At 31.2% G+C, this 23,424-nt stretch overlaps 1 protein-coding gene and 1 non-coding gene across 2 annotated transcripts in view; one reads left to right on the forward strand and one right to left on the reverse strand.

Annotated features, from left to right (window-relative positions):
* Positions 1-22,395, reverse strand: part of spg (dedicator of cytokinesis spg) — a 288,431-nt gene extending 266,036 nt beyond the window's left edge. Inside the window, exon 1 of the mRNA XM_075380362.1 lies at positions 22,176-22,395. Within this exon, the coding sequence (XP_075236477.1) occupies positions 22,176-22,212 (37 nt within the window). The 5' untranslated portion in view covers positions 22,213-22,395. The remainder of the gene's footprint in view (positions 1-22,175) is intronic.
* TRNAR-UCU (transfer RNA arginine (anticodon UCU)) lies at positions 2,749-2,821 on the forward strand. Its single transcript has one exon. It is a non-coding gene; the product is annotated as a tRNA-Arg (tRNA).
* Positions 22,396-23,424: the final 1,029 nt, after the last annotated feature.

The following is a 23,424-nucleotide window of genomic DNA, read 5'->3' on the forward strand; positions in this document are numbered from 1 at the left end:
ACTACCGATCCGAAAACAATACGATTCTAAATTATAATTTTCAATTAATATATATACATACATATTAAATAATCAGATGTTTCACCAAATCTGTTACATATACGCATACGTAAAAATGCCAATTACATTACATATACGCATTTTTAAAAGCACATAAAATTTCATTTCCCTAATAACTTCATATTTTTTTTTTTTATTATTCATTAATAATTATTTACAGTAAATTTTCTTTTTAAAATCACGGGTTAATAATAATTATTAATAAATCAATATACAGAGTTATCATAAAAGAATGGTGCCGTTTCAGTAATTCATAGGAAGATTTTAGGGAAATTTCTACATGTTATATCGGTATCCCTGAAAGCCTCCGACCCAAAAGTTTGTTTATCAGCAGTTGTAACCGCAACGTCAGTTCTTGTATTGTTGTCGCGGCGAGTTTAGCGAGTTACTATGTTCTCGGATAAAGACAAAGCAAAGTGTGTTTTATTGATGGCCGAATTAAAATCCGTAATTTTAGTTCAACGTGCGTTTCGAAGTGAATTCGGTAGAGATCCGCCGCACAAAAATAAAATAACGCGTCGGTTCAAACGATTCGAAGAAACCGGATCGGTTAAGAAACAGAAATCAACCGGCAGACCGAGCGTACCGGACGAAACGGTTGAACTAATTAGACGATCGGCGGTTAGAAGTCCTGGGAAATCCATCCCCCGTCGAAGCGTCGAATGAGGTATTCCAAAATCGACAGTTCACAAAGTTTTACGTAAAAAACTGAAATTACACGCTTATAAAGTCCAGATACTGCAGGAATTGAAACCCGATGATGGTGTAAAACGTTACGATTTCGCTGTTGAAATGTCGGACGGAATAAGTGAAAACGAATCGTTTTTAGACGATATAATTACAGACGAAGCTACATTCTACGTGAATGGATGCGTTAACAGACACGATTCACGAATACGGGGCTCTGAAGACCCACACGCGATTATCGAGAAACAACGCGATTCGCCTAAAGTTAATGTTCGGTGTGGCGCGATGAATAATCGTGTAATAGGTCCTTTCTTCTTCGCTGAAAAAACAATTAATGGAGTCGCTTATCTTGACATTTTAACCGATTATCGCTTTCCTCAGCCGGATGAACTCGAAAACGTTCATCGACTTCCATTTCCAACAAGACGGTGCTCCACCGCACTTCAATGCGTCGGTCGCGGACACTTTGAACGAAAAATTTGGAGATCGATGGTTAGGCCGGCAAGGACCCGTACTTTGGCCTCCAAGGAGTCCAGACCTTGTGAGTTTTTCTTGCGGGGGTACATCAAAAGCGTTGTTTATACGCAAAAAATTCGCGACCTAAACCGCTTAAAAAACAGGATTAATCAAGCGATAACAACCGTTAACGAAGAAATGTTAACTGATGTAAAAAAATGTTTGGGACGACAAATTTGAAAAATAAAAATCATAAACCGTAAGTAATTCTGTTTTAATTTAAACCAAGTTCAAAACCGCACCATTCTTTTTTATGACAACCCTGTATTTAAAATAGCTGACTCGGTAATACTTGGCTATTGTTAGATTTGAGTATGTATTTATATTTAGATTAAATGAACACAAATGGAAGTTAGATAAAATATGAAAAAACTGAACATACGCAACATCACAAAATTTAACCTTTCCCTTTTCCCTCTTCCCGTCTTCACCTATTTCCCTATTTCCCAAAAATATTTTCTTTTCACCTAACTAACATATGTTCTGAATATGAACCAAATCGGACCATAAATCCAATTTTTCGAAATATCTCGACCACAGCGCGCCACCTAGCGGGTTCAAACTAATTCAGAAACTTTCGCAGGCGTGCACACAACTCACGAAAGTTTTTATAATCATGAAAAAAAAAATAGTTAAAAAAGAAACAGAGATGAAGTCTGATTCAAACAGATGTCTTCCCTTGTAAGATCCAAATATTTCATTGATTAAAATTTTATTTGGCTATAACTCTAGAACCAGTGAAAATAAGTACCGCTTATGATATATCGTTGAAAAGCTCTCGATGAGCTTTTAAGAAAAAGTCCAAAATCCGCTTTCGGTTCAGTCGATTGCAGTCAAAATGGGCGGTGCACAATTAGATGTTACAACAACCCTAAATTCAAAATTTCATCATCCTACGGCTTATAAATTTATACAAAAGTACATTTACAGAATGTCAAAAGAAATTCTTAAATGTTAATACTGATTTACCAAACAATAATATTCATCATGTTTTGCGGGAAAATACTTATTTTACACTACAAACAAAATTCAATACTACGCAACTATCAGGGTAAAAAAATTCAATCGGGAATTCCATATAATTTTTCTTTTCAAACAAATTTTTTTAAGGCCTTAATCGATTCATCTGTAATAAATCTTCTGCGACCGGACGAAATTTCTCTATAAAATTACAAAAAAAATCCATCAAAATCGGTGAACGGAAGACAAAATTAAGAAAAGTATTTTCTGAATCGAATAAAAACTACAAAAACGTTTTCTTCCGTAACTTTTATAAAGCAACGCCTACAATTTGAACTTTAAAGTTTATGAAAAAATAACCAAAAGTATAAAACCGTTTATAGAAAACTACATTAATTACGTTCAAACAAGATGTAAATAAGTCTAATATAAACTGAATAACACTAAATTACTATCTTAGAACGAATGTACAAATCCGAATCGTTCCACATTGTTGAAAAAACTTCAAGTCATCGCAGTACACAAGTCCCTTTGGCGCAGAGGATAGCGCGTTGGACTTCTAATCCAAAGGTCGTGGGTTCGATCCCCACAAGGGATGCGTTTTTTTTTTTCAAAGAAAAAAATGTATTTTAAGATTGACACCTTTTTTAATATCTTAAAATTCTCATATAAAATTTACATACCGTGTTACTTTAGTAAACTGTCCAATTAAATAAAAACTAATTAATTACGTAAATAAAACAATAAATCGATTAAAATTAAAATAGTTGAAAAGACTTCTGTCATCCATTTTTTACTTAAAATTAAACAGATTATTAAGATTCAAATACTTGGGCGACTTAGAATGTTAGCTGATAGTGATTATAACTTGAATATAAGTTAATAATACTGTAGTTGTTAATAATAAGTAATAATATGTAAAACAATGAGAACACAATATTTTGAAGTTAGTAATCATGGAATGTTAATAAAAAAATATATATATATAGCGGTAAAACAGATGGTTTTTTCAAACATGTCCATTTTCACGTCTACTGTGTCACATCAATGAAAAATTTTTAAGTATATAAAGTTTTAAGTATATAAAGTTGTGAAAATATAAATATGTATGCGCACACAGATAAGTATGAGTTCACAAATTATTAATAAAGATGATTAGATGGTTAGACTGTAAATAAAATACAGTTTGAGCTAAAAATGAACCGACCATTACACACATCATATAAATAGATTTTAGTATAATTTAAAAACTATATCATCGATACTCTCAATAAGACACAATTCTCAAAGCATAACAAGGCAAACAATAACACGAGATGCTGCCCGTAAAGTTACGGTGAAACTTTTAAAGAAATTAGAGATTTTAATTTTTCCTATACTCTAGTGTTTATAAATTAATTGCAAACAATAAAACTAAGGATAGAGATTCATCGTGTTTCTAAAATCATATATATATATATATATAAACTGGTATAATAAGATTATTTTAGACTAACAGTGTTTACACACAACGAACATTTAAAATAATTATTAATTATTTATATCAACGAGACAGAGTAAATGGATGACATTCATTCACCTAAAGTAATTATTTCATTATTAATTATTATATCATCTCTAATTTTACATATAATAGAATAGTTCGATGAAAAACCTTATCAAAAAATAAAATGGTATCTAACCGTACTCAAAGACAGATTGAATTATCAATTAAAATACAAGTAAGTATCTACAACACAATGTTATAATCGAATTTTAATCAGTACTGGGTTTACAGTTTTCTTTAAATTTAAATACGTAATACTTATCTAGGCGGTAAATTTCTCCATTACTATTTTTTTTATCGGTTATTTAGTGATTTTTACCATTAAAATATTTGGCCAGCAGTATTTTAAAAGTATTTGGGGTTTCAGTCTCACATGATTTAATTTTTTTTTGCATATATGTGTGTAGATGTTATATATATACACACACACATTTTATTTTATATAAACCATACATTCCATTCATTTTTCTCCAGCAATTTTTAATAATTTTGAAATATTATTTTTAGATATAAAAGCAACTGTATTTATTACAAACCTCTTATCAATATTTAAATTTTATTATTATATAATTTAAGAAATGATCTTTCTTACCTTGTTTTGTTTACCGTAAAAAGAGGTTTTTCATTCCTATTAATTGCTGCATTTTATTATTACTCATTTCTGCCCTTAACGACAGCGTTTGAAGTTGAATGTTTCAAGATTATGCGATCCTAAGTTGTTTTCTTCTCCTTTTTGTCTTCACAAAATCTCTTCGTTCTTCGACTGTGTTCCTGCTTCCTTTGTTCTGTCCATTTCGTTCCCGTTTTCCTGCTCTCCTTCACCTCAAATTTCACGTTCATAATCTTGTTTCTAGCTATTCTTCTTCTTTCTCCCGTCATTTCCTCGTCGATCCCCGCTTGTCTTAGGTCCTCTTCTATTTCACGATGCCAAATGATTTTCCTGATCGAGTCGTTCGCCGCATCAAAGTTGTTGCCGTTCGATCGCTGTATGCGCCTGTAGAATGTAAGTCTGCATTTTCCGATCGTGTCCGTTCAAATATGAAAAATATTTTTGGAACCTCGTAATAAATGTTTGCTTGTCGTCTACATTAATGCTAAATCGGTCGGAGTTTTAATCCTCAAAATTAGTTTTAAAAAAAAGACGCTATACTTTTCAAATTTTAAGAAAGGTTTCCCTAAATTTAACACCCTCCCTTCAATAAAGGCTAAGATAAGAAAAATACGATTTTCAAAAACCTTTTCTGCATTTTAGGTCTATCGTTTAAAAAAATTGTGGAGCTTTCTTGATCGCTCTATATATTACGTATAAACTATCAAGAAATCTTTGAAAAATATTTAAACCTAAGGGAGATAAAGCAAAAGAACAAAAAAAAATACGTACTTCAATTTTAAGAAGCGGGGTTGATTTTTTAAAAAAAAGTCTGTTTATTTATATACGGATTGTAGGTAACAATTTGCTTTAATAAAATTTTCTCTAAAATGCCTGTGAAGAAAATCAAAATCAGTTTTTTCACGATATCCCCCACTCCTTTAACAAATTTAGTAAAAAATGAATGCGATAAACGAACGACCCATATACGGAAATGTTTGATCCAAATTTGAAGAAAATAGGTTCGGTCGTCAATCCTGCCTAAAGCAGTGCGACACAAATATATTTTTTGGTTTAAATGAATCAGTCGGACCCTAAAACTTAAAGATCGGCATAAAAACCCGATACCTTATTTCAGACACGATCACCGTACTTTCCTCTTCGATATATTAAAGAGGCTAAGTGTATTCACCGGCAAAGTATATTCGCTTACTACTTTTTTGGGAAAAACAGTTATGTATACTACACCGGGAAAATATCCGATGAACAGAAATAAAAAATTTCTTTTAAAAAATCCGGTTGTATGAAATACAAAAAGATGCTGAATTGAAAATAGTATCGTGACAAATTCCCTAGCCTGCTGCAAAAAAAAAAATATATATATACATTTAATAACATACATACACTCGGCGTAAAAGAAGTAACGGTTGAAAAAATTTAAATAGATAAATTTTTTCAACGAAAAAAATACATTATTACGATTTAATTTTTTTTCTTTTTTGTTACAAGTTTCAATATTCTTTGTTAACATGTTTGCAACATATTTATATATTTTCTTTCTTACATTTTGTATTTTCAATTTTAAAATTATCATGCAACACAGTGATTTGTCCTACAATGTTTTTAAAATACTTTTATTATACTTTACATTTATACGTTCCATAATTAGTAAGTTTCCTATTTCGACACTCCTACAGACCGTATGCATTTGTTATTTTCTGTTCGACAAAATGTATTTAACAAATTATTGAATCCGATCTTAATAGTTTATTTTAATGCTTTTTCAGGTTTTAAGATTAATAATCTTGTACTGTCGCTTAATACCTGCTTCACTTACACGTACCCTACGCTTTCCCGATGCGGCTTCTTTCTATCGGATGTTCTTTGTAGCTAATATATACGCGTATCGCTTTTATTTATATATAAATTGTACAAATAAAAGGTTTTTTATATTAAAAAATATTAAATAACAACTTCAAACCGGTCTGCATGCTGACCGACGTACATTATGCGATGTAGACTACAACGGTATAAATTAAAAAATTAATAAATAAACAGGTGTAAATCTATAATTTATATTTACTATCCTAATTTTTATTGTATTTTCTGGCTTAAGTTAAATCTTCATCGACGAAAGCTAAATTCAGCAGTACGTTCTCGACTTAACATTTCTCTTTCTCTTTGACTTTACATTACGTAAATCGATTCGTTTAAAATTACGCGTAGCACATCTGAATTCATAATACTAGTAAAACCGCCGTTTAAAAAACCGTTCCGGGCGATCTTTCTTTACTCGTTTATATTTCTTCCGGTTCCGTGAACCTTTTAATCTAGTAGTTCTCTGCTTTTCCTTTGCAAATTTTCTTACGGACCGTAATACCGCTTTATTTAACCGAATTCAAAAAATACTAGAGTTTAGGTCGGTCCAGATAACAATTATTTCTTTAGATTCTAAAAAGTTTGTAACCTAAGCGTTAATACGAGACACCGGCGACTCGGGAAAAAAAAGAATACGTTTACACGAAAAAATACATGGATATTATCACAAAGTATACGCATCCGAGACCAGAACTTCATAGCGTAAAGCAGATAATAATGAACCGCATTATTTTGCGATATTTTTGTTTTAGAAATACGGGTTTAAAGTGAAGTATTAGGGTACGAACAAACGCAGCAGTAATTATGATAAAATCAGTCGCCGTAATTAAATCGACAGGCTTTTCCTGTTTCTATATTTAGTGTAGCCGATATGTACAGTAAATACTGCATTCGTGAAACGCAAAATTTGCGATCGGATGAAACGCGTCACAAAAATTGTGCAGTAATTTACATGCGGTTATCTAAAGCACTTGGGTGCTTTATATAAGATGATGATAAGGCTGGCGCAAAAAATAATAAAAATTAATCGATTAATATACTCTTTTATGTTATAAAACGACCGATATTATTTTTATTACGTGTCGATTTTAATAATAAATTTATACTTCGATCTTTTTTATATTAAAAAAAAACTTTTCACGCGACTTATCCTTTACCAAAAGTATTGAAATAATCGATAAACATGACCGTTTCCTTTTAAAATGTATTCCTAAAAATGGGAGAATATAATTTTTAGTTTTACGACCGAAATGAAATAAATCATTATCAAGAGAATAATCTGTGTAAAATATCCAGTAACGGTTAGACAGATTACTTAAAATTAACGAGATATTTTTTTTATTAACGAACAACATTTTTTAATACCGAAATCGAATGCGTGCGTTTTAGTTTGAATTGTTACAATTTGTTTCTAATTTCACTTATTTATTAACGTTAACTTTTTACGTATATATTTTAACTATCGTACATTTTTTATTTCAATTTCATTATTTACATAATAATTATTATTATTACTCGTATTTACGATAAATCATTTGACAGCACGTGTCTAACTGCTCTGTATATATGCATAATTTTATTAAAAAATTGTGACTGAAGAACGGGAGAATTTTTATGAAGAGATGATGATTTAAAGCGTAAAAAAATGTTCAAGTTTGACCAGGATTCAAACCTAGAACCTTCTGAATGAAAGGGAGAGATATTGCTACTCCTCATGATGGAATGGTATTTGCGATCGTAAAAATTCATTTTTGATCTGTATCGCAAAGAACAATGCTATGTACAATACGTAAAAACTTTAATACGTAAGGGGATAGAGTTTGTCGACTAAAATTTTGATTAAAAAAAATAACTTTTTTTCATTTATTGATTCTTTAAATCCGCTTTTTAAAGTAATATAATTATTTTTTTCTATATTTTAATTCTAATTAAAAAGAAAAAAAAATTATAGGTCATTCCTAGATGAAATTTCTTCTCTTTGAACAAAAAATTTGTCAATTTTTAAAAATGTATTTCTCAGATATCAACAGCGATAAGTAGTTCATTTAGAAATCATTTTAGGGTTTATTTTATCTTCTTTTAGTAACGTTCTTTTCCACCCGATAGTAATCTTACCGCTTTTGTTTACTAATTAATAAATATTTTGACAAATTCTTTTCGATTTTTTGAATTTGTGACGTTATTTACATTGTAACATTAATTACTTTTTTATTTCACATTGTGAAGTTATTCGGGTTAAATAAGGTGCCGTTTTTTAAATATTGTTCGCATGGGGTTTTAGTATTTAGGTTATGCCATTTAGGTTAGACCATACGTTATGTAGCGGTTACGGTTACTAAATTATAATATGGAACAAACAACGCGCTTAAGAGAAAAAAAAAAAGAGTGAAAATCAAAAATTCAGATTATGAACAAAAAGCGTTTGGCAAAAAATCTACTTGTCCTGGTAGCTCCTGAGATTCAAACAGCTGGCCCTTGTCATGTAAGTATAGGTTACGTTGGCGCAGAAAATTTTAGTCTACGGCTGTCCGATTTTCAAAAATCAGAACTTTCAGAAATTCATGATGTCGGACCTGAATTTACGAATTAATTAAATAATAAAAATATTTTTTACATTTTCCAAAAACTTTTTGCAGGATTTTAAAACGCTAGAAACGTTATAACTAAAATTGTACGCATCATATTTTGATGATTTTTATTCTTGATTTGTGACGTGTGGAGAGGTTATTTTAAAATAATTCACGTGAAATTAAATAAAAAATAAAATATCAAGGAAACATTATCATTTTTGTAAATTCCGGCAAAAAGTTTTTTTCTAAGATAGCGAAAGAAGGCAAACAAAAGTTGTCTCTACATATCGCAGAGCAAAATTTTCTGTCTTTTATTTCGGTTAAATAATTAGGTTTCTAAGAAAATAATATTTGAGATAAATTGTTTCTCATAAATGATAATTATTTACTCCTACCCTCCATTTTAGGGGTTGTAAATAAAATATGAATACGATATTTTGTAGTATAATTTCCATTTAGATATTAGTTCCCTTTCAGACCAGAACAGTAAAAGAATAAAAAATAAATAAATTTGGGTCGACTACCCCTTAAAAATTTTTTTAAATATTTTTATATAAAAAATCATTAACTAAAGGTCAAAGTTATAAGCTAACTAAATCGTTTTTCAATATTAGTGTACTGTAAATAAATGAAATAAAAAAATTAAATTTCAATACCTATATTATCATAATGCGAAACAAACATAAGTATACGCAGAATAATCTGACTGCTCCAAATACACGGGATGGAATCACAAATGAATTATTAATGCTCAATTACAGGTGGAAACAAACACCGGTCTATAAATGAATATATAATTAAGACGGTTACGTAATATAAATCATGTAAATTTAAAAAACCGAATCTGTAATTTGATCGACTACAATGAAGTTTTTAATTTAAGTACGATTATTCTTACACGGAAAACATTTTATTAGGTATGAAATAAAAACTTTGATAACCCTCCTGCTGAAAAGAGAAACATTACTTTATAATATGTTAAAATAATGAATTCAAATCGCACAAAGATTTTTTACATAAGAACGTTTCTTTAAAAGGTAATAAAATAATTACGCGATACAAGATTTCAAAATTTACCTGTTGGCAGTAGTGATATCCAGGAAAACGATTGTTATACGATTTGTGAAACTGAATTTTTTCTTAAAGCGGAGCGCATTTGTTTAATTAAAAAATCAGCCGCATGAAGATATAACATTAACTTTTCACTAGCGCGATTAGTTTTTAATTTAAATTACGTGCGAAAGAATTTAGTTAAATCTACATGGACTTACATAGTAATAAATTAATATTCGGCGGATCGCTTTACAGTAGATTCAGAATCTGAAGACGGATTTTGCTACCGCAACAAAGAAAGCGTTACAGCACATACAACATCTGAAACCGTGAATATTTTAACCGATTTCAAAACATTTATGCTTTTCCAATCCAGGTCTGACATCACCTTTAGAAAGATATCTTATATATAATAAGAATCCTCATAACACTGAAAAAATTAAACAAAAACTACAATAACCGCCTTAAAAGCTATCAAAAAAAACGATTAAACAGTGAACACTTTACAGAGGCAGGCGATTGGAGTTTACAATAAACTCTGATCTAAAAATTTAAACCCCGCCAATCCACTAGCTCATGCAGGTCAAAACACAAACTCGGCCAAGACCAAATCGATTCTGTTTATTTCCGCGTCAGAAAATTTCTAAAATATACAAGTCATTGCGGCAGAAAGAAAAATCTAAATAAATTATACGTAAAAACAGTTCCTTCATTTGCTGAAGTACAGTCTGTATAACGAATATCATCAGGCAGGCATTCGTGTCACACGATAAGTATTTAGATATATTTAATCGTGATTTTAATATAGGGTTCAAAATTCTGTCTTCAATTAGACGTAAAACATGTGACCGGTGGTCGGCCAAAAATGAAAATGAAGTATCTTTAAACGTCTGTATCCACCGACTTAAAGCAGACAAAGCATACGTTATCTTAAAAATACTGTCAGGACAGTCAAAATAATGATTTTGATTACCGTGTTACGATCTGCAACACGCTTTGCCCGTTCCCAAAATGCCAACAGAAACAATATTTTATTTGCATCGGTTACGGGTACGATAATCAACACGGCGACCTGAAAATCTGGCATCTAGAAGATCCGGTGAAATAGGATCTTCCTTATTACACGCGCTGTGTAATACTCGATATACTCTAAATAAAAGAAACTCGTGTGTTTTCTCAGATTTACGTGTAGGAGAACAAAACGATACGACAATATTTACGATTTATTACACGTTAGTCCACACAGCTATTTACAATGAAATCATCGACTACATTTTAGTCCTGGGCACACTTTTCTGCCTAGCGACAGCGATTTCAAACTAATTAAAAAAAAGGCAAGAAAAACCGCATCTACACACCTGAAAAACGGTATGAACTTGTAAAGAAAACTAGAATAAAAAACTAATATGTTAAAAAAAATTTCCTAAATTTACAACTTTTTGCAAAAAACTACTTACAGAAAGTAACAAAAAATAAATCAGGAGATAAACCGGTAACGAGGAAGATTACAATTTTAAAATCGATAAAAGAAAAGCCGGGGTACCTATTCATTAAGTATTCATATACTGCTGGAAAAGCTTTAAGACAGGGATGTCAAACTCGCGGCACGGTCAATATATCCGATGCAAAGTAAAAATAAAATAAAACCGGCATATAAAATTATAATATAAACTTTTAAATTTTAAATTGTACGCGCGAAAATGTAAAATTCTAATTGGCTGAAATGGAGTCCGCTACGCATCAGCCGATACACCTAACCTAATAAGACGTAGTTATACATACGTTATCTTACAAGCGGTTATGATTATCGCTTATTGATCGGTGCAGTTATTCTCTGCTCGGTAAATTAATATTCAAGACAAAACATTGATATTGTAATTAAAATGTTTTAATATTTTCTGTTAACAATCGTTTATTTATTTCAGCCCTTTGTATTCAGTATGTCTATATCGAAGCCAACCGGTAGTAAAACTAAACGAATATCCCGAGTAAAATGGGAATCGGGAAATTTTTGCCGTGAAGTAAACGGTAAAATAATATGTTTGATTTGCAACAGTACCGTTAATGTACCGAAGTTATATAATATTAAACGTCATTACGAAAAACATCGATCAAAATATGATAATTACGAAGGATTAATGAGACAAGAGAAGTTGAAAGAGCTCAAGTTCGGTATGAAAAAACAACAGTCAATATTTAGTGAAGTATTGCAAGAAAATGAAAAGGCGGTACATGCAAGTTACGTCTTGTCCGAGTCGATAGCTAAACACTCCAAGCCTTTTACCGAAGCGATTTCATCAAGAAATGTCAAATTAAAGCTGCAGAAATTGTTTGTCCTGAAAATTCGAAGGCTTTTCAAACCGTTTCTTTGTCTCGAAATACAGTTGCGGAAACAATTACCGACTTGACTTGGCCGCCGATTTAAGTGATCAGATCAAAGCAAAATCGTCTAGTTTTGAAAGTTTTTCCACCGCCTGTGATGAGAGTACGGACATCGGTGGCGTAGCTCGATTAGCTGTGTTTCTTCGTGCTTGCGATAAGTATTTAAGCGTTTTTGAGGAATTATTGGAGCTAATACCGACGCACGGTACTACTACAGGACACGATATATTTAATAGCGTTTTTGAACTTCTGCAAAAATACAATCTACCTCTGTCAAAATTAAATTCTGTAGCTAAAGATGGCGCTCCTTCCACGACCGGAAAAAACAACGGCTTCGTAGCATTACTACAACAAAAACTTAGTGAAATTCACGGTTCAAAAATTTATCATACGTATTGCATTATACATCAAGAAGTACTATGCACGAAGGTAATCAAAACGGAGAATGTTTTGTCATATATAAAAAAGTTATCGATTTTATAAGATCTCGAGGCTTAAATCGACGACAATTCACCGCTTTCTTAAGCGAATTAAATAGTACATAGTCAGGTTTACCCTACTATAGCGAGGTACGTCGATTATCTTGCCCCGAGGTTCTCAAACGATTCCGGGATCTGAAAGAAGAAATACGTAAGTTTCTACAAACTAAAAATCAAGATACAAGCTTGTTCTCCGATCAAATACGATTGCAAGATTTATCTTTTTCGGTTGATATAACCAAACGCATATCCGGTTTAAATTTATTGTTACGATGCAAGGATCACATCATTACGAACACGTTTGACATAATTAAAGCATTCAAATGTAAACTATTTCGTTGGGAAAGGCGACTGAAAAATAAAGATTTAACGCACTTCCCGACGTGCAACAAGAACAAATCTAGCATAGATGATACTGTATCGTATCAAAAATACGCAGAAAAAATTTCAAATCTTACAACAGAATTTGAAACAAGGTTTAACGATTTTAAAAGACAAATTTTGTTTGTTTTCTTCGATTTTCTCAATAAATATAGACTCGGTACCCAGTAATGTGCAACTGGAAGTCATTGAGATTCAGTGCGACTCAAATTTGAAGGCAAAATTCATCGAAGTGGGTGTGCCTGAATTTTACAAATATTTACCGGCAAGGTTTCTAAAATACTCGAAAATTCGCATATGAAATTATTTCCACGTTTGGAAGTATTTATCAGTGCGAGCGATTATTTTCTGTTATGAATGGAAATAAATCTCCTGTCCGAAACTGTATTAATAACGCTCACGTCGGGTTCATTTTGAAAGTAGTCTCGGCCAATAAAATTTCTCCCGAAATAGGAAAGATAGTAGCAGAGAAGAAGAGATGACAAGTATCAGGACGTAAACAATAATTTAACTTTATATAATATGTTTATTACAATGTACTATTCAAAATAAAAATATTTGTTTCTACGAACATTGATTTTTTTTTGCGGCCCACCTAAAGTTAAGCGTTGTTTATTTGGCCCGAGTTACCTTTTGAGTTTGACACCCCTGGTCTAAGGTATAATACAAAACAAGTAAGCGGAAAGACCTAGAAAAAACTATCTACCTAGAGAAAACCGAAGCGAAGAACTGTTGTCAAATATGCTAAATAGTTTGCAGACATTATATCCACAAAAAAGACGTATCGACCGTTTGAAGTACAAAGATCTAATGTCTACGATGTCATTCGTTCCACCAGTCTACCGACAAAGCTTTCTAAATCTGAGACCGGCTGAAGATTCAAATGCCGATAAAGATGTTTAGTTTTTGAGCGCTTAAATATTTTCATGACGTCTGATTTCAATTTTTAAAGAAAACAAACTTTCTTAACCGTTTACTGTAAGTAAAATATATTTTTTCAACAAAAGAAGTTTTCATTTTTCATCAAAACATTTTTTAAATGTAAACCTAATCTAACATCGCGTAAAAATTGTACTTCTGATGAATTTTCCTGAATAAAACAAAGTTTTAACTTTCACCTGAATTAACTTTTTTAATGTTAGGTACACGTTTACAAAACCTTAAATTTCTGTATTTTTTTAAAAGCGTGGCACAACCCCTTCTCTACTGGATCCCTCAATTAGGCGCATTAATTTATTTATTTCCTTATTTTCCTTTCCTCCTTCTTCTTTTTTCAGCATTCATTTCACTTTTCTTCTTTAAATAAGATCGGTAGTTTCTCCTTGATTCTAACAAATGTAAATATATTTCCTGTACCAATCACATCTTCTACGATCCCCTACATTTTACGCTGTCACAAATGACTCGCTAGATTACCAAAGACGCTTCTAATAAATTCTCCACGATGAGATGTTAACCTCGACGGTTCAAGTTAACCTTATAACAAGTTCAAGCGTGACTTCAGACTGCAATAGCGAGCAAAAATCTTATCTAATTCCTTTAAATCCAATAATGTCCTTGGCTTCAGAGATAAAATCAGTAAACTTTTCTCGCACATCATTACGTTGCACTTGCACTTTGAGTCGAACATAATATTTTTTTTCATTCTTAGCTATATTGACATATTTTAAAATTTCTTCTTGATTTTGATGATAATCTGGATAAATTCCCTGATTTTTTAATTTTTCCATTAAAAAATTCAACTTTCCTGATTTTCCAGAACGATGTCTACCTTATTTCTAACTAAATATCCTAAACACAAAAATCACATATAGACCGAAACGTAGAATGCGGTGGCACAAATACTTAGATATTCCATTTTGATGCCCGTCGATAAAATCCATCAGGATTTCATCCTGACTGGATGAAAAGCCTGATGAATTCATGCCGAAGTTGTTCAACCGTCATGTTGAGAATGACAGAAATCAACGTTTACCTAAAATTAAATAAGATTATTTACTTCTTCATCAAAAAGATATTTCACATAATCTTCATTATACAACCGAGTCTTGTTTAACTCATTAAGATCTAGCGTTCTAAAATCGGTGGAGTACATTATTTTACAAACAATCTATATGTAAACCACACAACTTGTGTAGTTTTAAGGCTGTACCGTAATAAAAAAGGAAATAAAATTTATACATACATAAATTGAAGTATCTAATTAACTAACAGAGTTCTTCATTTAATTAAAGATATAAATTACATTCATCATGTGATAATTTATAATTCATATAGTAATTAATTAATTAAAGTACAGCTTACAAGTAGATTATTTCATACCTTATTTTTTAATATTACTGTTCTAATTTCCTGTAAAAAAAAATTTTTACATTTTTTTTCTTTTTTTTTTAATAAAAATTAATCAAATATGCGCAGGAGAGGAAAATGTTTGTTAAATTCTAATATTAGTTATTAAAAATTTTTTAATACTTTACTGATAAAACTTAAATGTAATTACATGAATGTTCCCGACTAAAGTATACTCATTTGGGGCTTCCTCAAAAAGTCAGAATGAATTTTAAAAAAATCAAGCGAGATACAAAAACGGATTGTCATATCACCGTTGGTGCCTGTATATATGAACCGAATACACTGACATTTAGTAAATTAAAAAACGTTAAACTATTGATGCGTTTAGATTTATCGATAAAAAAAATTATTTTTTACGGGGTTTTAGCAACCTTTGCTATAAACGATAAACTTATTCTTAAAAAGTAATATCTAAATCCATCAATCCATACAACAGATCTGTTTTCAACTAACTCCGTTTACAAGAAAGGATGTTTAATACGTACGTTGTTGCTAATTTTATGAAATTGCCTATTCTCTTAAAATCTGAATTACAACTTATTTTATTTATTTATAATCTTCAGAAGATTAATTTAATATTATTTCATGTAATCGTAAATTGAACTGTTAATATGTACTCAAAAACATAAAATAAAACAAACTTTTTGTTGTTTTATAATTAACTGTACATTGTGGAAGGCGATTTGCTTGATTCTGTTTATCCGTGCAAACGGATGGGATCCTACAAACGTTCGATCTTTTACCTTTGGAATAACATACCGATCTATTCTTGCTCTGTTTAATTTATTATTATCTGGATGAATAAGATGGTCTTTTTCTTCGGTCGAGTATTTTGTTAAACGATCACACAATTCGTTAAAGATTTTACGAGGGTTTTTTTTTTCAAGGTCCGATCGTCGCGAAATTAAAACCCGCGCAAAAATCGGATGAACCTTTGCGCATATGTGTTGCGCAGCGTCTTTAGTATGGCCTTCAATTACGCCCCGTCACTTCGTTTAGTTCTGAACACGCAGCTAGAGCGTAAACACGTCTACAACAACAGCGTCTCCCCGCCAAATGTAAATTCGATTTCTTCAGGCTGAGGGGTGTAATGCGGCTGAAACTCGTCGACGAATAAGTTATGGGTACGGTGAAACTACAACGAGCGACGGCAAAGCGCGACAACGGTGCAGCAACTTTAAAGCAGGACGTGCAGATGTTAACGATGCAGGCGGTCAGGGAAAGAAGCGAGTGTCAACCGATGATCTCGTTCAGCGAGTGGACGAGACGATTCGAGAAAATACGAAGGGCGATTCAGAATAAGCGGAGAGGAATGTTGTCATCAGGCCTCGGCCGCACGCCGCAGCTGTAACAAAGAAGCTCCTGTAGCGTTTTCGTTAGGAAGCGTTTCATCACCCACCGTACAGCCCGGATTTGGCTCCATCCGATTTTTACCTCTTTGCTTTTATTTTCACTGTGGTTTTAATTTCGTGACAGATCGGACCTTGAAAAAAAATAACCCTCGTAACAATAAATTTATACATTTTTAAAAAAATTACATACGGATCATATTAAACGTGAAACGTATTGTTTTTATAAATTCATCTATTTTCCTTTAAAAATGTAATTTTTCTGCGTCTCGGCAAAAAGAGGTAAACAGAATCTTTTACTAATTTATAATTCCACGACTGGAATTATCCTTGATATTTGAGAAACGAAACAGGAGGAAACAGAAATAATAACCGAAGCCATAATGGCCATCTCTCACCTTGCGATGCGCTCTGCCGACTGCCGCTTTAGATGTTTTATATATTCCAGCACATCTGTTATTTTTGTAATAGCTCTAATACCGACTGCTGTCTTTCTATCTAGTTTGGTTAGTCCCAGCACTCGTTGTGCTGATCTTAATTTTTTTTTATCGCATTACTTAATGTCCACGTTTGACAGCCATAAGTAAGTACCAGCAGGGCGCACCGATCAAATACTTGTTTCTTTAGAGCCACAGGCAATCTGGATTTGAAAAACCTTGAGTTACATCCAAATGCTATCCATCCCGGTTTTATATGTTATAGGCCAAGGGAAGTAATAAGTTATTCGTATCGATGCAGGTATATTCTTTCTAATACGTTATCCTCCGCTATATTCTTACAAGCGTTACCCGTCTGTAACACATTATCTTTATTTTTCAAGTATTAATCTGAAGGTCCCTATACAGACTCTAACAAGATCATTCACTTAGATCTTTAACAAACAGCATAATGTCATCGGCGAATTTTACGATTCATTAGATGCGCTCCATTAATTCTGATCCCTACAAGCTTCTCGTCTCAGAAGAGTTTCCAAATGCCGTTTCTAGGATACCGAGTCGTCTTGTTTCACTCTTTCAATTTTACACTCGGTATTTTCTTTGTAAAGATTATTCAGTATCTCACTGTAATCCGTGTATATTCCCAAGGTCAGTAGAGCTGTCATAACTGCTGAATTATTAACATTGTCGAATGCCTTTTCAAAATCGACAAATGCTAGACAAAGAGGCATACAGTACCCCTTCGTTCTACTTATCGCTTCACATAGTACCTGGATGCGATCCATACTATTGAATCCACAATGAAAACCGGTTGCCTGTTTCGGTTGGATTTCATCCGGTAATCTATTAATTTGGTTATTAATGACTTTGTACAGGCCTGGAAGAAGATATATTGGGTGGTAATTTTTTATATTTTCAGTGCTACCTTTTTTTGTGCAGCAGAATTATTAATCATTCGTTCCATTGGCTTTGCATAAATCCATCGCTAAGCCGCTGGGTATATATTTGGACTAGATTGATGTCTCATTCCCCGACAATTTTAACACATCTGCAATCAATCCATCGTCCCCTGACTGGCCCTTCTTCATGTATTTTATTGCTATTCTAATCTCATATAGGAGAATTTCTGGTGCGCATTGCTAGGTCTTTGGCATTTAAATTTTTTTTCTTTTCCCTTGCGTAGGCATTTGTATAGCATGTTCATTTCGTTCAGCCCTTTCATTTCTTTAAAGGCTCTTTAATGCCTTCTGACAAGTTTCCTTTCCGGCTCGGTTTGACGGCTAGCGATTTCTTTTACTATTACCGTAAATTAAATTTTTAAATTTAATTTATTTTATTTTTGTTTAAATTACCATTAGAAACAAATCTTTTAGAAATCGATTCTTGGAATTTTGCTTTTCCTATAAACGCCCAAAGTTGAACATTCGGAAAAATTCTGGCTCTAAGTAGTACGCGGTTACAACCCGAGTCAAATTTATTTAAAACAAGTACGACCAGGACAATGTGCTGTAGGTTACACGGTATAAAATCTATCGCATTTTTTGTCAGATAATCAGGACGATATTCTCTCCGTGCTCATCGTCTACCGGGATGTTTTTTACAGGAAGCGTTAATGATGTACATATTAGAAGATTCAGCAAATCGAACGAGTTTATCACCTCGTTCGTTTCTCAATCCCAAGCCAAATTTGCCTACTGCTCTATTGTCACATCGCCTGGTACCCGCTTTTACATTAAAATCTCCCATAATTATTCTAAAATGTCATGAATGAACTGGAATTATTTATAATCTAAAAGTAAAATTTACGGTAAACTCAGATATTAACCTGTATCAGGAACGGTCAGCCTGAGTTTCCAAAAAAAAAAATCTGATACGGACACCGCATGAATTCCTTGTACACCTATTAAATTACCTACACGTATTTTTTGCTTCAAGTTATTTCATTTGAAAGTGAGATACGATCCTTCAATTCTTTAATAAAGTGAACGGTTACACAATTGTATTGTGGTGGACATCACATTGCATTACATTTTTTTATAGTGCTTATATCGGCAATTTTTATTAGGTTATATAACTAATTTTGTTTCACGTTGCTTGTGTAGTTATGTGGTGTAAGTGAGAATGTCGGATCTATAACCATGGACACATCAGCTTGAAACTGAATTCACATAATTATATATATATATTTTTTTTCGAACTATTTTTTTAAAATTTAAATACACTGATTTATTAATGATTATTAACCTCTGTAACATTTTTGAATTAAAATGAAAAAGTACATAAAAATTTATTTCACTAATAACTTCTGAATTTTTTTCATATTTTTATATTATTGAACTATTATTTGTTGTAATTTTTTTTTTACAATCAGAGGTTAATAATTATTAATAAATCAATATATTTAAATTAAAAAAAATCCAATATTTTAGATTTTGAGCTTTTTTGGACACTTTTGGTCCAGTCGGTTGCAATCACAAGGGAAGGTGCACAGCTAGATGTTACAACAGTCCTAAATCCAAAATTTCAACATCATATGGCTAATCGTTTTTTAGTTATGCAAGATATATATGTACGTACACACAGACATCATGCCGAAACTAATCAAAATGGATTCAAGGATGGTCAAAATGGATATTTCCATTGAAATAAGAAATTTTTTACGATCACAGTACTTCCTTTACTTCGTACAAGGAAGTAAAAAAAAAATTCAAATTCATAATCACGAAGCGCTTTGGTTGCAATAATAAATAATTTTAATAACAAGCAATAAATCAACTCAAATATTTTATTAAACTGAAATTAAGATAAGGAGATGTTATTACAAGCTATAGTAATGACAATAATAATTATTCATGCGATAGCATACTTTAAATACATATCGACAAACAAATATACGTAAAATGAATAAACTAAAAAAAGGCATAAGAATCACATTAAACTAAACATAAACCCTCAATATCTTCAAAACTTTTGATTATGAAGGGTCGATGATACCGAAGAATCAGACGTTTTAAAATAATGCAAGAAAACTTATATAAGAAGCTGGGACACTGATTACAGTACCAAAAAATCAAACATTTAATTAATGTATCAAAACACAATTGTATGATAAAATAATTAAAAAATAAATAAATAAATGCATTTAAATTTAACAATCAGTCATGCGCAATAAACTAACTACTTTTTCCCACCTCCTATCAAATCATGGGGCTGTACCAAATGATCACAGACCTGTCTATAAATACTTCTATTACCGAATAGTGATCCTTAAAAATATCAGATGAGTAAACTTTCTTGATTTTATTCTGGATTCTAATAACAACTAATATAGATTTTTTTTAACTTTCTGTTTACTTTTTAAATGTTTGAGAAATCTTTCTTAATGCTCAGCTAAAATAATTAAAAAAAAATATCAATTCTATAAAATAGGTATTTTCTTCACTGCTTTCATGATATTAAACTAAAATTATCATAAAACTACGTATACTTTGCGTTTAACCCTTGAAATTATTTAAAACATAGTTGCTAAATTATATATATATATATCAGACATTAAAACTAAGAATTTACTCTTATTACATTATTACCTATCAACATAAATTCACAAGATATTATTCTTGTTTGCTATTGAAACTTGAAAATATATTTTTAAAATTATTAAAAATGTAAATTAACTGAGTACAAAGACAATAAATTAAAGTATGAGAATGTGAGTGTGTGATATTACTTTATTATTTGCATGAGGTATAATTTGACTCTTTTTAATTATTTATAACAGCTCACTAATTAGTACTGAAAATAATGGTCGACTTATTATTGAAATAAGGAGTTACTCCTGCAGGAATATACTAATTTTTTAATGTATTATAATCTATTTGATCTCTTCATACACATATATTAAGAAAGATCAACCAGTAAGGAAAAGTTTCATAACATAAAAATATCTAATTACTTTAAATTAAGCTACATATCCACACTAATTATTTTCTTACACTAGTGTAATATATAAATCCTGATGGAGGTTTTAACTAATTAACCTTGCTAGTAAACAAATCTTGTTAATATGTTTCTATAAACGATGCAATTCTGTTGATTTTACACTCTTAACTTTGGACCTCTTGACAGTTTTATTAGTTTACAATTTTTGAAAATATTTGTTAATTGTATAATGCAGTTGAACCAAGAAAAGGTTTGAACGGGCAAAATCTTTAACATATTTAGCGCAATAAAATATACAATTGGAAGTGGATTCTAAAACACTTAAGATTCAAAGAAACTCTTTTCTTATAAAGATTGGGGTAAAAGAGTTCAAAATCAAAACTGGCTCAACATTTGATTAAAAAGCGATCAGGTTAGTAACCATGAGAATTACATTTGTTTACAGTCAATGGAGGATATGAAATATCCTTCAACTATTTATGGTTAATCCACAAAGTTAATATTAAACAAAATGCGATAGGGCAGTTGTCAAATAAGAGAGAAAATGCATTTTCTTACGCCAAAATCTTTATAAAAAATTTATTCTATGGATTTTAGAAACTATTAATATAAATATTAAGAAATTAACATAAAACTACTTACTGTTAGCAGTCTTCAAATAATAGGAGTTGTTAAAATATATAAGTTACGCCCAATGTTATACTCGAAATCATCAATTTAAAAAGAATTGTTACTTATTTTAAAATTCACAATCAGTCATACAATAATAATTGGTAAGTTCGTCCTACATGCCAGTTTATCAAATGTGAATTGGCACAATTAATCTAATGTGGAATGCGGCGCGACATTCTAATAAGTCACTAAAAATAAACTGACATTAACAAGCAATAAAATTATCGGCTACTAATAAAATAATATATCCAAAACAATAACGAAACCTATAACCTAACACATATGTAATAATAATTATTTCATTTTTAAATACCTATTTACTTACCAACTCCATATTTCTTAACTTTCGTAGGAGTCCACATTATTTACAAATCGATTCAGCCTTTTACACCATGACAAAACCAATCGCTCAACAAGAAAACACTACTTAAAATTATCACATGCAAATACGTTGCACACAACTGTCAACTCATTTAAATAAATAAATAACCGAATAATATCGAACGGCCATAACAAACACGAAGATAAACTGACAGAAGACGGAATGAATGAAATTAATAACGTTTAGTTTACTCGGTAGAGTGCAGGAAAAACACACCACAGGTTACCAAGGACTAAAAACTACGATAGACTGCGTTGAAGTAGATTTTTGTCTTACGTTTAAACCCTTTTATCAGCGACTACATTGAAAATTCCAGTACATTGGTATTTCAAAAGAGTATTGCCCTATGTAAATTTATGTTTATTTATAATTATCACACTACAACTACAGTTTAAAAAAGAAGAAAAACCCTAATTACTCCAAATATATGTCTATCTATAATTATTCTAGGCAATGTAATGTTTACATTTATAACCTAATTACAAATGCAGCCATAATAATAGCAAGTTAGTTATATCAAGTTACATTTTCATTAATTATTTATCAGGTACATTGTTTTTTATTTTAGTCATAAAATTTCCCCAAGTGTAACTGTCAGTGAGTTATAGCAGCCGGAATTGTTTGAATAGATCCAAAAACTCCATTACAACTCTCCAATCTCTGTTACATCTTTACTTCGGTGGACTAAACAGACAAATAATAACAACGGTAATTTTTATTCGATTTACAGCACCAGCTCGTTTTTTTTAAATTCTTGTAATAATCTTTTAAATAGAAATACGCAAATTAACGTAGTTAAAATTTTAACGTGTATAAGTGTCCAATATTTGTTTATTAGGAACAATATTTTTTTTGTTATTGTTTTTGTAGTCAAACACGAACCCTCGTCATCTCTTAATCATTAAATTGGCTGTTAATAAACTTCGCGCCTTAATTTCAACTATAATTTTACCAACTTTTACAAATATAATAAACGTCGCATAAGCAAATCAATCCTACAAAATAGGTGTTTTTCACTGCTTTCATGATATTAAACTAAAATTATCATAAAACTACTTTGTGTTATGATAATCTTGAAATTATTTCAAACATAGTTGCTAAATTCCTATATATGTATATACACCATGTAAAATGTCAACAAAAAATCAACATTGCTTTTAAAAGTTTAACATGTTTCTTTAAATATGACTAG

Source organism: Lycorma delicatula, chromosome 12, assembly GCF_047948215.1.
Source record: "Lycorma delicatula isolate Av1 chromosome 12, ASM4794821v1, whole genome shotgun sequence".
NCBI lineage: Eukaryota > Metazoa > Arthropoda > Insecta > Hemiptera > Fulgoridae > Lycorma > Lycorma delicatula.